At 39.7% G+C, this 13,210-nt stretch overlaps 1 protein-coding gene across 1 annotated transcript in view; it reads left to right on the top strand.

The window, feature by feature from the left end:
• The window catches only part of STX12 (syntaxin 12), a 34,234-nt gene extending 24,947 nt beyond the window's left edge, over positions 1 to 9,287 (top strand). The window contains exons 4-9 of the mRNA XM_079777212.1: positions 242 to 379; positions 1,623 to 1,666; positions 2,033 to 2,138; positions 4,801 to 4,873; positions 5,597 to 5,679; positions 7,784 to 9,287. Of these exons, the coding sequence (XP_079633338.1) occupies positions 242 to 379; positions 1,623 to 1,666; positions 2,033 to 2,138; positions 4,801 to 4,873; positions 5,597 to 5,679; positions 7,784 to 7,879 (540 nt within the window). The 3' untranslated portion in view covers positions 7,880 to 9,287. The remainder of the gene's footprint in view (positions 1 to 241; positions 380 to 1,622; positions 1,667 to 2,032; positions 2,139 to 4,800; positions 4,874 to 5,596; positions 5,680 to 7,783) is intronic.
• Positions 9,288 to 13,210: the final 3,923 nt, after the last annotated feature.

Here is a 13,210-nt window from a genome sequence, read left to right as displayed (position 1 = left end):
TAAATGACACGCAGTTCCCAGGGTTATCAGAATGAATATTTTCGTTCTGACGTGGCCTATAGTGTTAACTAGGAATTTGAGTTAGCAATGAGCAAATATATTAATTTAAGGAAGATCCTATATCATAGTAATTTTCCCAGTAGGAAATCTTTAGGAGGTATAATATACTGCTTTTAATGGGTATGAAACCCAATGGTTTGAGATTAGTATGAAATTTTAAGTTTTTGTTTTATTTCCTTAGCGCCAGCAGAGACTTCAAAAGGAACGCCTCATGAATGATTTCTCTGCAGCCTTAAATAATTTCCAGGCTGTGCAGAGAAGGGTGTCTGAAAAGGAAAAGGAGAGTATTGCCAGAGCAAGAGCTGGATCTCGACTTTCTGTAAGTTTATTCCCCAAAGAAGACCTTTGCAAATTTCAGGATGTTCTTTCCTATTTTTCTTCCCCTGACCATTAGCCTTTGTTTACTATTTCCCCAAATAATAGATATGACATTAGCTGCTGCAAAATGCTAGATTGGTAAAACCTGTGTAAAAAAAATAATGTGTGCATATGGTCAAAGACTAGAAAGGAATGTTAACAAAGGTTTTAAAAAGTGACAGGTAGGATTATGTACAATTTTCTTTTTTATTGTTATGTTGGTCTTCTGTTAAAAACAAAAAAAGAAGAAAGAATGAATCTGTTTCTTGGAATATAGTATGCTAAGTTATTTGGACTAGCTTTCTCTTTGAAGAGAATTAACAAATACTAGATTTTATCAACCCAACTTCTCAAAAATACCTAAGAGCCATGGGAATATTAAGGTCAAAATCTAAGAGAAAGTGAGAACCTGTAGAAGTAAGCAGAGCACTGAAAGTGCCTTTGCACTGAGTACATTTACTGAGGACAAACTTGAACTTCAGTTTTTTTTGTTAATCCTCACCTGAGGATATTTTTCCATTGACTTTTTAGAGAGAGTGGAAGGGATGGGGAGAGACAGAGAAAAACATTGATTGCTTGCCTCCCGCACACACCCTGACCAGGGCCAGAGATCCAGCTTGCAACCCAGGTACATGGTCTTGACTGGAATTGAACCTGAGACCCTTCAGTCTATGGGCCAACACACTAACCATTGAGCAAAACTGGCCAGGGCTCATTATTATTTTTTTTTTCTTTATTCATTTCAGAGAGGAAGGGAGAAGGAGAGAGAGAGAGAAACATCAATGATGAGAGAGAATCACTGATCGGCCGCCTCCTGCACACCCCCCACTGGGGATCAAGCCTGTAACCCAGGCATGTGCCCTTGGCCGGAATCGAACCTGGGACCCCTCAGTCCGCAGGCCGATGCTCTATCCACTGAGCCAAGCCGGCTAGGGCAGGGCTCATTATTTTTAAGCCTCTCTCCTGCCCATGTTCTTTCATCTTGTTTAGTATGCTTTCAGTTCTGAGCACAAACTGGAATGCAGATTTTTCTTTCTCACCCATTTCCTAGTCAAGACAAATTTCCAGAGCCCTGTGCCGTCTTGTAGATCCTGTTGGAGCCAAGGGCTGTTGCTTCTTTACACTCTAGCTAAAGAAAGCTATTGTTTTGTGTGTCTGTGACATGTTTCTGGATAACAGCAGCAATAATGCCCTCTGCTTTCTAGGCAGAAGAGAGGCAAAGAGAGGAGCAGCTCGTCTCATTTGACAGGTAAAAGAATTATTCAGCCAACCTGCTGGCTAGTTGAGATGGGATTCTATTCTTTATACTTTTAACTTTAAAAATAGTGAGAAAAAAGAAGGAAAAATGAAGAGAAACCTCAGGTGTCCCATCCCTCATAATTCTGCTTCATCTCAGTCTTGCCCATGAAATCTGGGACTTTGTTTTCTTGGTGATATAAACGCTTTGCCTCTGGATATGAAAATTGTGGCCCTCAGGGACTTTGTATTGATTGATACCAGAGGAGGTGGAGCCTGTAATGTCCTCGGATAGGCTCTGCTGGCAGTAGAGATGCTGTAGCTGCCTCAGGCACACCTTTGAGAGGAGGAATCAACTAGAGTGCTTGTCTCCCTGCAGCCATGAGGAGTGGAACCAGATGCAAAGCCAGGAGGATGAGGTGGCCATCACCGAGCAGGATCTGGAACTTATTAAGGAGAGGGAAACGGCGATTCGGCAGCTGGAGGTGAGAGCGAGTTCATGTTTTTTGTTTGACTTAATGTATCTGTGCAGTATAATCCACTTGGATTTTCTCTCAGTGATTATGAAAAAACATGAAATGAGTCTTGTGTGGTGTGGATATTCGGTTTCAATGTAATCATGGTGAATTTGAACGACTTTTATGATGGCAGTGGCCATGGTGCCCAAGGATACCCAAATCCTTCCCTCAAGCACCGTATCTTCTATGGTCTCCATGAGAATATGCATGGAGAACAGCAAGGCAAACAAATATTTTATTGTTCATTGAGACTTCACCCCCAAACCTCAATGCCAATCTGTAGGTTAGGTAGAGCTCTACAGGGAGCCCCTTTGCTAAGTCTGAATAGCCCAGAATAAAGGTAGGCCAAACGGTTTACTCCGTTTTTGTGCATCCCAAAGTGTAATCTCAAGTTGTGGATATTACTTCAGTAGGTCAGAGAAATTGGAATAATTTTTGATGTGGGGATTGAGAGAGAGGTATTGAAGCCTTTCTTACCTGTGTTTTCAACTTTAATCTTGCAGTGACCAGTAAAATATTCTTAAACTTGCGTAGTTTCCTCCTACATGAAGGTAGAGACTGCCATCCCTGGGGGGCAGCGGGGAAGGGAGGATTGTGGAGAGGAGCAGTTTTGAGCTCCTCCTGACCTTCATCTGTGGCAGTAGTTCTGAACCCTGACAGCACATTAGAACCACTTGGACTTTAAAAAAAATCCCCTGCTCTCCTCCCTCACACACCATTTGTTACTTTGGACTATGTCGAACTCCTATTTTTTTGTAAGTTAAAAATGGGCAAATATCCACAAGAGGCCCTGGGGGTAGGTTTTTAAAACTTTTTAAATTTATTGACTTTAGAGAGAATGATTTGTTGTTCCACTTATTTGTGCATTTATTTGTTGATTCTTGTATATACCCTGGCTGGAGATTGAACCTGCAACCTTGGCATATTGGTACAACGCTCCAACCAACTGAACTAACCAGCCAGGGCATCAGAGATATGTATTTTTTAATTTCCCAGATGATAATATGCATGCAGGGTTGAGACACACTGCCCTGGGTTCTGCCAGTGTCTGGTCTTAGATGAGATACTTCATCCTCAAGTTGGATTATTTCATTTCCTTCAAAGATATTGTATCTTTCTTTTTCTTACTCACTGCTGTTGGTTCTCTAACATTAGAAATACTGTTATAGCAGGGAGAGATCATACTGAGCTAAGGAAAGCAAAGTAACTTATTGAATGTAATGGGTACTTCACATTCAACAGAATTAAGTCCAAATTCCTTAGCCAGGCTCGATTTTCATGTCCAGTCATTTCCTGTATCTAATATACAATCCCTGTTCTAATAGAAAATAACATACTCTTATGTGTCTCCTGTCCTCTCATACTACACTTCTGGCCACCAAATGTGTAGGTTTTTTCCCCACATCAAGCAATTCTGCCACGCTAGCTGGATGTCCTACAATCTAACTCACTTCTGACACTATCTACCTGGAGATAGCATCAGATCCCACAGTTGAGTTCAATCCCACGTTTCAGATACCGTTGTCAAGTCCAGGTTGTTGTCTGTGCTTCTGACTGACAGGCTCTAAATTGGAGGTTCCCATCACCCCCTCCTTGGTTTTGATTAATTTGCTAGAGTGGCTCACAGAACTCAGAAAAACAAGTTCCTTATTAGATTACTGGTTTATTATAGAAGAATACAACTCAGGACTAGCCAAATGGAAGAGATACATAAGGCAAGCAAGGTATGTGGGGAAGGGGGTGGAGCTTCCATGCTTTGTCCAGGTGTGCCATTCTCCCAGGAACACCATGCGTTCACCAACCCAGAACTCTCAGAACCTGTTGTTTAGGATTTCTGTGGAGGCTTCATTTCATGAGCTTGATTGATTAAATGATTGGCCTTTGGGGATTGATTCAGCCTCCAGTACCTCTCCCCGCCCCAGAGTGCAGCTGAATGTTCCAACCTTCAGATTCAAAGCATCCTCCATCCTTAGGAATTATCCAGAAGTCAAGTCTTATTATTTATTTATTTTTTAAATATATTTTATTGATTTTTTACAGAGAGGAAGGGAGAGGGATAGAAAGCTAGAAACATCGATGAGAAAGAAGCATCGATCAGCTGCCTCCTGCACACTCCCTACTGGGGATGTGCCTGCAACCAAGGTACATGCCCTTGACCGGAATTGAACCTGGGACCCTTCAGTCCGCAGGCTGACGCTCTATCCACTGAGCCAAACTGGTTTTGGCGAGCTGCTACTGATGCTAACCGTGTCGAGTCACACTCGACATCCGAGTGCAAAAGGTTAAAAACACATGTGTTGCCCTAGCTGGTTTGGCTCAGTGGATAGAGCGTTGGTCTGCAGACTGAAGAGTCCCTGGTTTGATTCCGGTCAAGGGCACCTGCCTGGGTTGTGGGCTTGATCCCCAGTAGTGGGGCATGCAGGAGGAAGCCAATCAATGATTCTCTCTCATCATCGATGTTTCTATCTCTCTCCCTCTTCCTTCCTCTCTGAAATCAATAAAATATATTTTTTAAAAAACACATGTGTTATGTTAATAGCTTCAGTTATGTTACTAACTTCAGGTAAGTAGAGGAAATGAATCGCTAACATGTTGCTTAATGTTAGTTAATTGTTTTGGTGTTCCTTAGGCTGACATTTTGGATGTCAACCAGATATTTAAAGATTTGGCTATGATGATCCATGACCAGGGTGATCTGATTGGTATGTATTATTAATACCTTCTGGGGCCCTATGTCACCTGCCTATTCTCTCTTTTAGATAATGTAGAAGTAGCCATCTGGAAATAAATCCTAAATTCCAACAGCTATACACAAATGTGAGCAGTCTTTTGTCAGAGCTGGTTCATGGCTATTAACAGGTCAACTATTCTGTCTCTTTTTCGTACTCCATGGCTGCTGTAATTTTAATTTAGAGTAGCTTAGAAATATTTTTCTTGTCATAGGTGTACATAATTTTTTCTCTGCCATTTGTGGGTGAGTTGTATACTTTATAACCCTTTCCTGTAAATACTTCAGTGTTTATTTCCAAAGAATAGGGCTATTCTCTTATGGAGTTAGTAACTTTTTTAAAAAAATACTGATTTTAGAGAGAGGAAAATGAAGGAGGAGGAGAAGGAGGAGGAGGAGGAAAGAGAAAGGGAGAGAGACACACATTGACCAGTTGCCTCCCATATGCACCCCAATCTGCAACCTGGGCATGTGCCCTGACCAGAATCGAGCCGGTGCTTTTGGTGGTGCATGGGATGATGCTCAACCAACTGAGCCACACTGGCCAGGGCCGGAGTTAGTAACTTTTGTTTTCATGGTTGGATAGTTAGAATGGTGGTGGTGAAATCAGGATCCCCATAACATCAGAAGTTTGTTCAATTTGCTGTCTTGCAACATGTGAGTTTGATAAAATTTCCACTGCCCTTCTTTTTTGCAGATAGCATAGAAGCCAATGTGGAAAGCTCAGAGGTGCATGTGGAAAGAGCCACTGATCAGTTACAGCGAGCTGCTTACTATCAGGTAAGGGAGGTACCAGAAAAAGTCACTCTGTGCTACAGGCTTTATGGGCCATTAGAATACACCAGCGATTTTCAACCTTTTTCATCTCATGGCACACATAAACTAATCTCTAAAATTCTGCAGCCAACCAAAAAATATTAAATAAGTATAATTTAGGTTGTTTGGTGTGTTGTTATTTTTTATAAAAAACTAGAGGCCCAGTGCATGATTGAATCATGCACGTGTAGGGTCCCCTACACGCTTTCGCTTTTCGCAGTGGAGCTGGGTGCCTGTCCACTGGTGCACCAGGCCTTTCAGAAGCCTCCGCTGAGCCTGGTGCACCAGCGGACAGGCACCCAGCTCCCACGCTTTTGATGGTCCGAGGCTGCTGAGGGGGGCTACCCTGCTGTTGAGAGGCGCAGGGGGCGGGACTTCCGCCCCCTGTGCCTCTCAACAGCCGCTGAGGGGGGCTGCCGCGGACACCTGGCTACCCTGCCGATGAGAGGCGCAGCTGGGTGTCCACGGCAGGCCCCCTCAGCGGCCGCGGATCTGGCCATTGAGAGGCACAGGGGGCGGGAGTCCCGCCCCCTGCGCCTCTCAACAGCAGGGTAGCCCCCCTCAGTGGCAGCGGATCCGTGCCTCTCAATGGCCGGATAGGCCACCCCGAGTCCCGCCCCCCAGCCTCCCGCCGCCCAATCGTGGGCGTAGCGGAGTGATGGTAATTTACATGTTACTCTATTATTAGATAGGATAGGTATAATTTTGATTCATTCATACCAGACCGCTATTGTTGTGTTGGCTGTTGTAATTTTTTAATTTGACAATCTAAGGGAAAAGAGGTCAGGTATTGCATGTTTTAAAAATTCTTGCGGCACACCAGTTGAAAATCGCTAGACTACACTGCAGCCTTTTTCTTAGGCTTAAGTTGGAGATAGTCATAATTGCAGTGCCAGTTCCGTTTTTAGTATTTTCCTTTGCAGAGAGACCTACAAAAAGGCATCAAACCTTGAATAAACTTATATAACAGCTTCTTAGCTACTGAGCTAACCCCATATGCTAACATGATACCTTAATCTGGTTTAAGGCTAATTTTATATCCTAAACAGTTGAAATACAGGGTTTCAGTTAGGGTAACAATTGGTACAAAGAAGAACTTTGCAGATACTTTCTGTTGACTTTGCCACAGAGGATGGACATAAAATCAACTCTGACTTCTGCTTATCTATGAATAAATAGGGGTTTATCCTTTTGGGGTTATTTATCTATGAATAAATAGGAGTTAATTATTCTTTCTGGAAAGTGATATTCTCTTACATATTAGTTGAAACTGGTTTTATTACATATATGAGTCTTTATCTGTGTACAAATATTGTGAATGAGGTCCTTCTCATTTCTCAATTGGGTGTTGCATGACTTTTTAGAAACCAATAGCATTTCAGTAATTTTCTATGTTCCTAAGATAGCTGTATTTTACCTGGGAATGTTCTTAAAGAAATTTGTTTAATAATAGTGTTTCCTTTTAAAAACTGAGTGATGACTTTAGTATCTAACAGCAAATGAATAATTAAGCAAATTATCTATATCCACTCAATGTTATATTATGTGGAAATTAAAGGAGATGTTTATGAAGAGTTTATAATAATAAAATTTTTATGCTAAAATGTTACGTGAGAAAAACATCAAACATCATATAGTATGATCCCAATTATATCAGATGACAATTTGCATAGATAAATGAGGAACTATAATAAAAATGTCAACAGTTTTAGCTGTGGGTGATTATTTTGTTTTCTTTCTTCTTGTCTATATTTTTTACATTGAACATAAAATTTTATAATAGGTATAAAACCTTAATTATATACATGCACAAATAACTTGATTGCACATAATGCCTAGCAATATTGGTATAAACAGTTATTTTGCTAAATTGTATTTGGGAAACTGGAGTTAAAACTTGCACTAATGCCTAGCTCTGGTAACTGTTAAGATTTTGGGCAGGTCTGTGCATATTCATTCATGGATAGAGTTGATTTTGAATAACCAGGAGGCAGATTTATGAAGCACTCTTAGAATAAAAAATTTCACTTGTTTCATGAGTGTCTTCTTAACATATTTCTCTTCTCAGAGAAAATCTCGCAAGAAGATCTGTATCCTGGTGCTTGTCCTGTCAGTGATTGCTGCTATCTTCGGACTTATTATGTGGCTAGTTTATGGAAAGTGATTGCCTCAGAGCTTTCTCCCACGGAACTGTTTTCAAGGGCAAATGCTTGCTGGAGTCTGCCAGAACAAACTGATCACAGAAGAGAGCATCCATCAGAACGTCCTGTAATAATTTAGTTAGAAACTAACTACTAACCAGTCCTTGGAATCAGTGACCTATGGAGACAGTATTTATCAATTTATGTATACATTTTATTGATTTCTCAAATTAGGAATTAATTTATGTAGATTTTGCTTTCTCTTCTATTCTGATTTACCCTTCATCCCACGTATTTACTGAAAATTCCATTCTAGATATTCTTGTTTTAACAGGGACACTACAGTCTTGTAAATTTCTTTTTATGTGTATACAAGATTTACCTTTTTACTAGCAACTGACATAGAATTACTTTTTAGCACCCAGCATATTGGAATCTGTCAGAAACTGTATAATAAGCTGGCAATTTTTATTATTTAACATTTTAATTTGTAAGAAGCCTATTCTCTGTCTGCTTTGAAAGATTTTGGCAATGTATTTAACTAGAAGGTAAAAAGTGCACACGTGATCCAGATTAAATGAGAAGTATCAATTTGAGCTGGCCAGTTGTGGGTTTAACGTTTACTTTATTATCTGCTAGTGTCATCCACAGTAGTTCATCCATACACACACTAAACCATCATGTTCACTTTTTGAAGAGATTAATTTAATTGACATTACTATACTCCAAGGAGTTCCTTTCCCACCTGCTTATATAGAAAGGGATAATTAGACCAAGCATGCTTTTGGAAAGCAAATAGGAATTGTTTGGAATGATTTGATCATTTTGTTGTTGTTGTTCAGTTGTGATTCTGCATTCCTGGTGAATGATGATGTTGCTGTCAAAACACTGTCCCGCCCTTATAAGGGTCGCTGGGCATTTGATGGCAGGAAGATATGAAAGGCTAGACTGAAGTTGGTTTAAAATTTAGTCCTGTGAACCTGGCGATAAAGCAAAGAAAAGGTTCATTTTTGTAAATAATACTGGTTTGGAATAGTGATGTTAGACTTAACTTAATTTATGAACAAGAAATTAATCTCTCTATGCATAGTTTTAGACAAAAAAATGTTTCAATAAAAGATTGTTGTCTTGTAATATAAATATTGTTCACTTCCCTTTTTAACAGGTTTAGAATAGTTGAAGGAAATGTAATTTCTTTAGGCTCTCACATAATTTATGTGAATTGGACCAACAATTTCAGTGAATTAGTGAATTAGAGGATTTGACCATGCTGGATATATTTATATTATTTTATTCCAATCCCTTTAATGTTACTTAATCTTCTTTTACCAAGCTAATGTGAACGGTAGGGAAACAAGAGCCCAAATGCATTCTTGCACCATTCTACCCACTTAATACAAATAAACATTTAAAAAACTTTTGTAGTAAGTTTTTATGAGTTAAACATCCTAATGTGGTAGATTTTAGGTAATGTGGTGTTCTTTAGAAAAATTGAGACCTGCAAGAAGACTGGAAATCAGAGGAGGATTGGTTTGGGGGTGGAATTGGTGTTGCTGCAATCCTTTCCTTGGAACACAGGATAGAGCTATTGGGGTGTCACAGTGTCCCAAGCATAAGGTGACCAGATCGTGCCGCTTTTGGCAGGACAGTCCCGATTTTTAACAATTTGTCCCGCGTCCCACGGCGTTTTAAAAAAGTCCCTATTTTTGGAAAGAATCAGAGATTTTTTTAAGCCAAAAGAATCTTTCCAAAAATAGGGACTTTTTTAAAATGCCGTGGGATGCGGGACAAATTGTTAAAAATCGGGACTGTCCCGCCAAAAGCGGCACGATCTGGTCACCTTACCCAAGCAGCAGCTTCAGAGCTAATTTCTTGGTTCTATGATCACTGCCCCTTAAGCTCCAAATTACAGCTGGACTTGGATACATCATTTATAACATTCCAAGCAAGAAAAAGTCTTGATCTTGAAAAACTGTTTCACTCTGGGTAAAATGAAGCCGCCATAGTTCTGCTCTGTAATACTATATAATCCAGGGGTGGTGGTAATAGTGGCCATAGGTAGCAAATAGAATTCGGATGGCCTAGAATTCTTGGCCTAAAATTTGCATGGCCTGGAATTTGTAGCAGTTACCAAGAGGTTCTGCTAGATGGTCCTAAAAACCCATTTATTTATAGACGCCTTACCTATGTTTTATTCATCATTAGGGGCACCATGGTCTAGGACAATTGTTCTGAACCATGGCTTCACATTAGAAACTAAAAATTACTGATACCTGGGTGCCCCTGCTGCAAGATTCTAATTTTGTTAGTTTGGGATATAACCGAGGCGTAAGGACTTTTAAAAGCTCCAGATAATTCATGAGAACCATTGGTCTGGAGGTCAAAAACTAGACCGGGATACTGAAGGCCTGGAGAATCTCAGCTCTGCCATTAACTTGCTGTAGGTATTTAGACAAGTCATTTAACCTATAGACCCCCAAGTTTTCTCAACAGCTCTCTTCTAACTGAGATTCTCTGATTATAAGGACCATAGGAGTTTGGTCCGAACATGCAAATTCTGTTTGCCTCTGTATTCCTTTCCTTTTCCTCTTATCTCCCTTTATGTAATGTTTTAGAAGTACTGGACAGATCAGGCATTCTCTGTTCAAGTGAATTAAAACTGTAGTGCTATGTACGGTAAGGTAGAAATGTCAGGCTGGCCAGTTTCTCTGGAAATATACCAGAACAAGAACTTCTAGCCGCTAGACTGATGCTTCCAGGGTAGGTTTGTCTTGTTTTCCCAAGGGGTGGTGATATACTGTCTTACCATTGGGCAAAAATATCAAAATGAAATTATTGCTCAGTCAGTGCAAAGTAAAATACCCTGAGTCTCCTCCATTCAGTTTTGTCTTTCTTCTTTTCAGAGGCTGTCCTCAGTCATGAGAACGAAGCGTTTGCTTTTGGTCATTAAATGCAGATCAGAACCCAGTTCAGATTTCAGTCTCTCCTGTTTCCTAGGGCTAAGCATCACCTGCTTTCTTCGGGCTTTTCTAAGCAGGTTATTGTATCCCTAGGTTTCAAAGAATTTTTCAGTATTGCCTTCCAGTGCTATGAAATACAACTACTTTAAAATCTACACTTAACCAGGAGTTTGAAAGGTTTTGATTCCCAACCTACTTTTAAGCCAATTGAATAGTTCATTTTAAATACTTATCTAACATGAAATTTGATTGACAATGTAGCACTTAATGTTTATTATTCTTTTCCTTTTTAAAAAATATGTTTTTAATTGATTTTAGAGAGAGGGGAAGGAAGATAGAGAAACATTGATGTGAGAGAGAAACATCAATAGGCTGCCTCCCGCATACCCCTTACTGGTATGTGCCCTGACTAGGAATCAAACCAGAGACTTTTTGGTGCATGGGACAGTGCCCAACCAACTGAGCCACACTGGCCTGGACAGCACTTAACTTTTAAATATAAACTTGAAATAATAGTTTTTAATGTTGGACTGTGAAAAGGACCAAGCTTTTACCAGTCCATGGAAAAATGAGAGAAATGATATAGTAGGCTTTTCAAAGTACCATCTTTGAGGTTGAGCTAATGAATGACCTTTCAACTTATTTATTTTTCTTTTTTTTCTTCCTTTCACATTTTAAAAAGGATATTTCAAGATTATAAAAATGAAAAGGTGGTGATATTAGATGGCAGTCTTCATTTTAAAATCTACTTATTTGGCAAAATAAAAGTAGACGTGTCTATAAATGTTTTTCCTGGTTCACCATGACATGATGTTTGAACAACTCATTTAGACTAGTCCCATCACTTGACAACTGAAGAAATTGAGGCTACGAATGGCAGTCTACTACAAGAATTGAAAGGCTTAAGGAAGTGCTCTCTACATGTGAATGGTCATTTGTAGGGCAATTTTTGAACTCTTGCTTCCAGCAATTTACAATGCTAAATGTTAAATGTTTTATATTTAATATCACATATCCACAAAATCATCTAAGAGATATGTTTTCTTGTCCTCTTTGTATGGATTAGGAAAAGGAGGCATAGTAAGTAACCTGTGCATGGTCACACCGTTTAGGAGTGATGGAGCCAGGATTTGATCTTAGACTTCAGTACCACATCTTCAGATTCTAGACATTGTCTCCAGGCATCACTGATACAAACTGTCCTACTCATCACCTCTTTCATGAAGCTTTCTCGTAAAACCTAGAATAGTGGCAGTTTTTACCCTGTGTTTTATCAGTACCTTGTGAACTTTTCATTAACCACCCTGATAAATGAAGCCTCCTGTTTATACTATCTATTGTATATACACTCTTTGTTTTTAAGACAGTTTTCTAACATCAATATGCTAATGTCTTTAGATTCGAGTCTCAGTGTCTAAGAAATTTATCTTTGTTGAGATATCAAAATCCAAAAGCTAGTCTATCAGTCTTCCCATTTCAAAAAGTTAAGGGTCTAGACTGCTGCCCTCCAATTCACTGATCTATACTGACATCATGGTGTCCAAACAAAGAACGTTTTGCTTTATAAGGCCTAGGTAAGTATAAGGTGCCATTACATCACATGCTAGTGGAAAGCAGGGAACATGACCAAGGAGTAAAGACTTACAAGGGTAAGAATATAACTTTAGCTTTCTTGGGTGTATAGTCAGCAATAGAAGGGGTTAAATAATGGACCACACACAAAAGCTGAGAAATTGAAAGGCAAAGTTGACATAGATGCAATCAGGTCACTCAAACCTAGAAATGGTTTCTACAGCACCTCATGCCTGAAAGGGGCATGGAACCTCAAGAGCCTGCACAATCTGTACATAAAAATGAACGTGTTGTTTTCTGTTACACTAAAAACACTTTTGAGACTATTTAATTCCTTCTCAGGAATCGTGTCCTTGTGCTCAAAAGAAGAGTCAGCCAGGCTGGCATGGCCCAGTGGTTGAGCGTCGACCTATGAACCTGGAGGTCACGGTTCTATTCCTAGTCAGGGTATATCCCAGTTGTGGGCTCAATCCCCAGTGTGGGGCATGCAGGAGGCAGCCAATCAATGATTCTCATCATTGATGTTTCTATCTCTCTCCCTCTCTCTTCTCTGAAATCAATAAAAAAAATTATTTTTTTAAAAGGAGCCTCTTTTCTTGAAACCAAGTTTAGAATTTGTATTTCCCCCATCAGCCTAGTCTTTGGAATCAAGACTGGAAAGGAGGCTATACACAGGTCAGCAGATAAGTCATCTGATCAATTAACATCCTTGCTGGATAAATTTATTGTGCTTTTGAAAGCCAGAGGAAAGTGATTCTCCTACCTGCCTAAGAGTTGATAATTTCAAAATCCAAGTTAATATTATGTTGCAATTAAATCTTG

This window comes from Cnephaeus nilssonii, assembly GCF_951640355.1.
Source record: "Cnephaeus nilssonii genome assembly, chromosome: 7".
In the NCBI taxonomy this organism is placed as follows: Eukaryota; Metazoa; Chordata; class Mammalia; order Chiroptera; family Vespertilionidae; genus Cnephaeus; species Cnephaeus nilssonii.
Note: the sequence above shows the minus strand (reverse complement) of the source record. Positions and strands in the feature narration are given on the sequence as shown.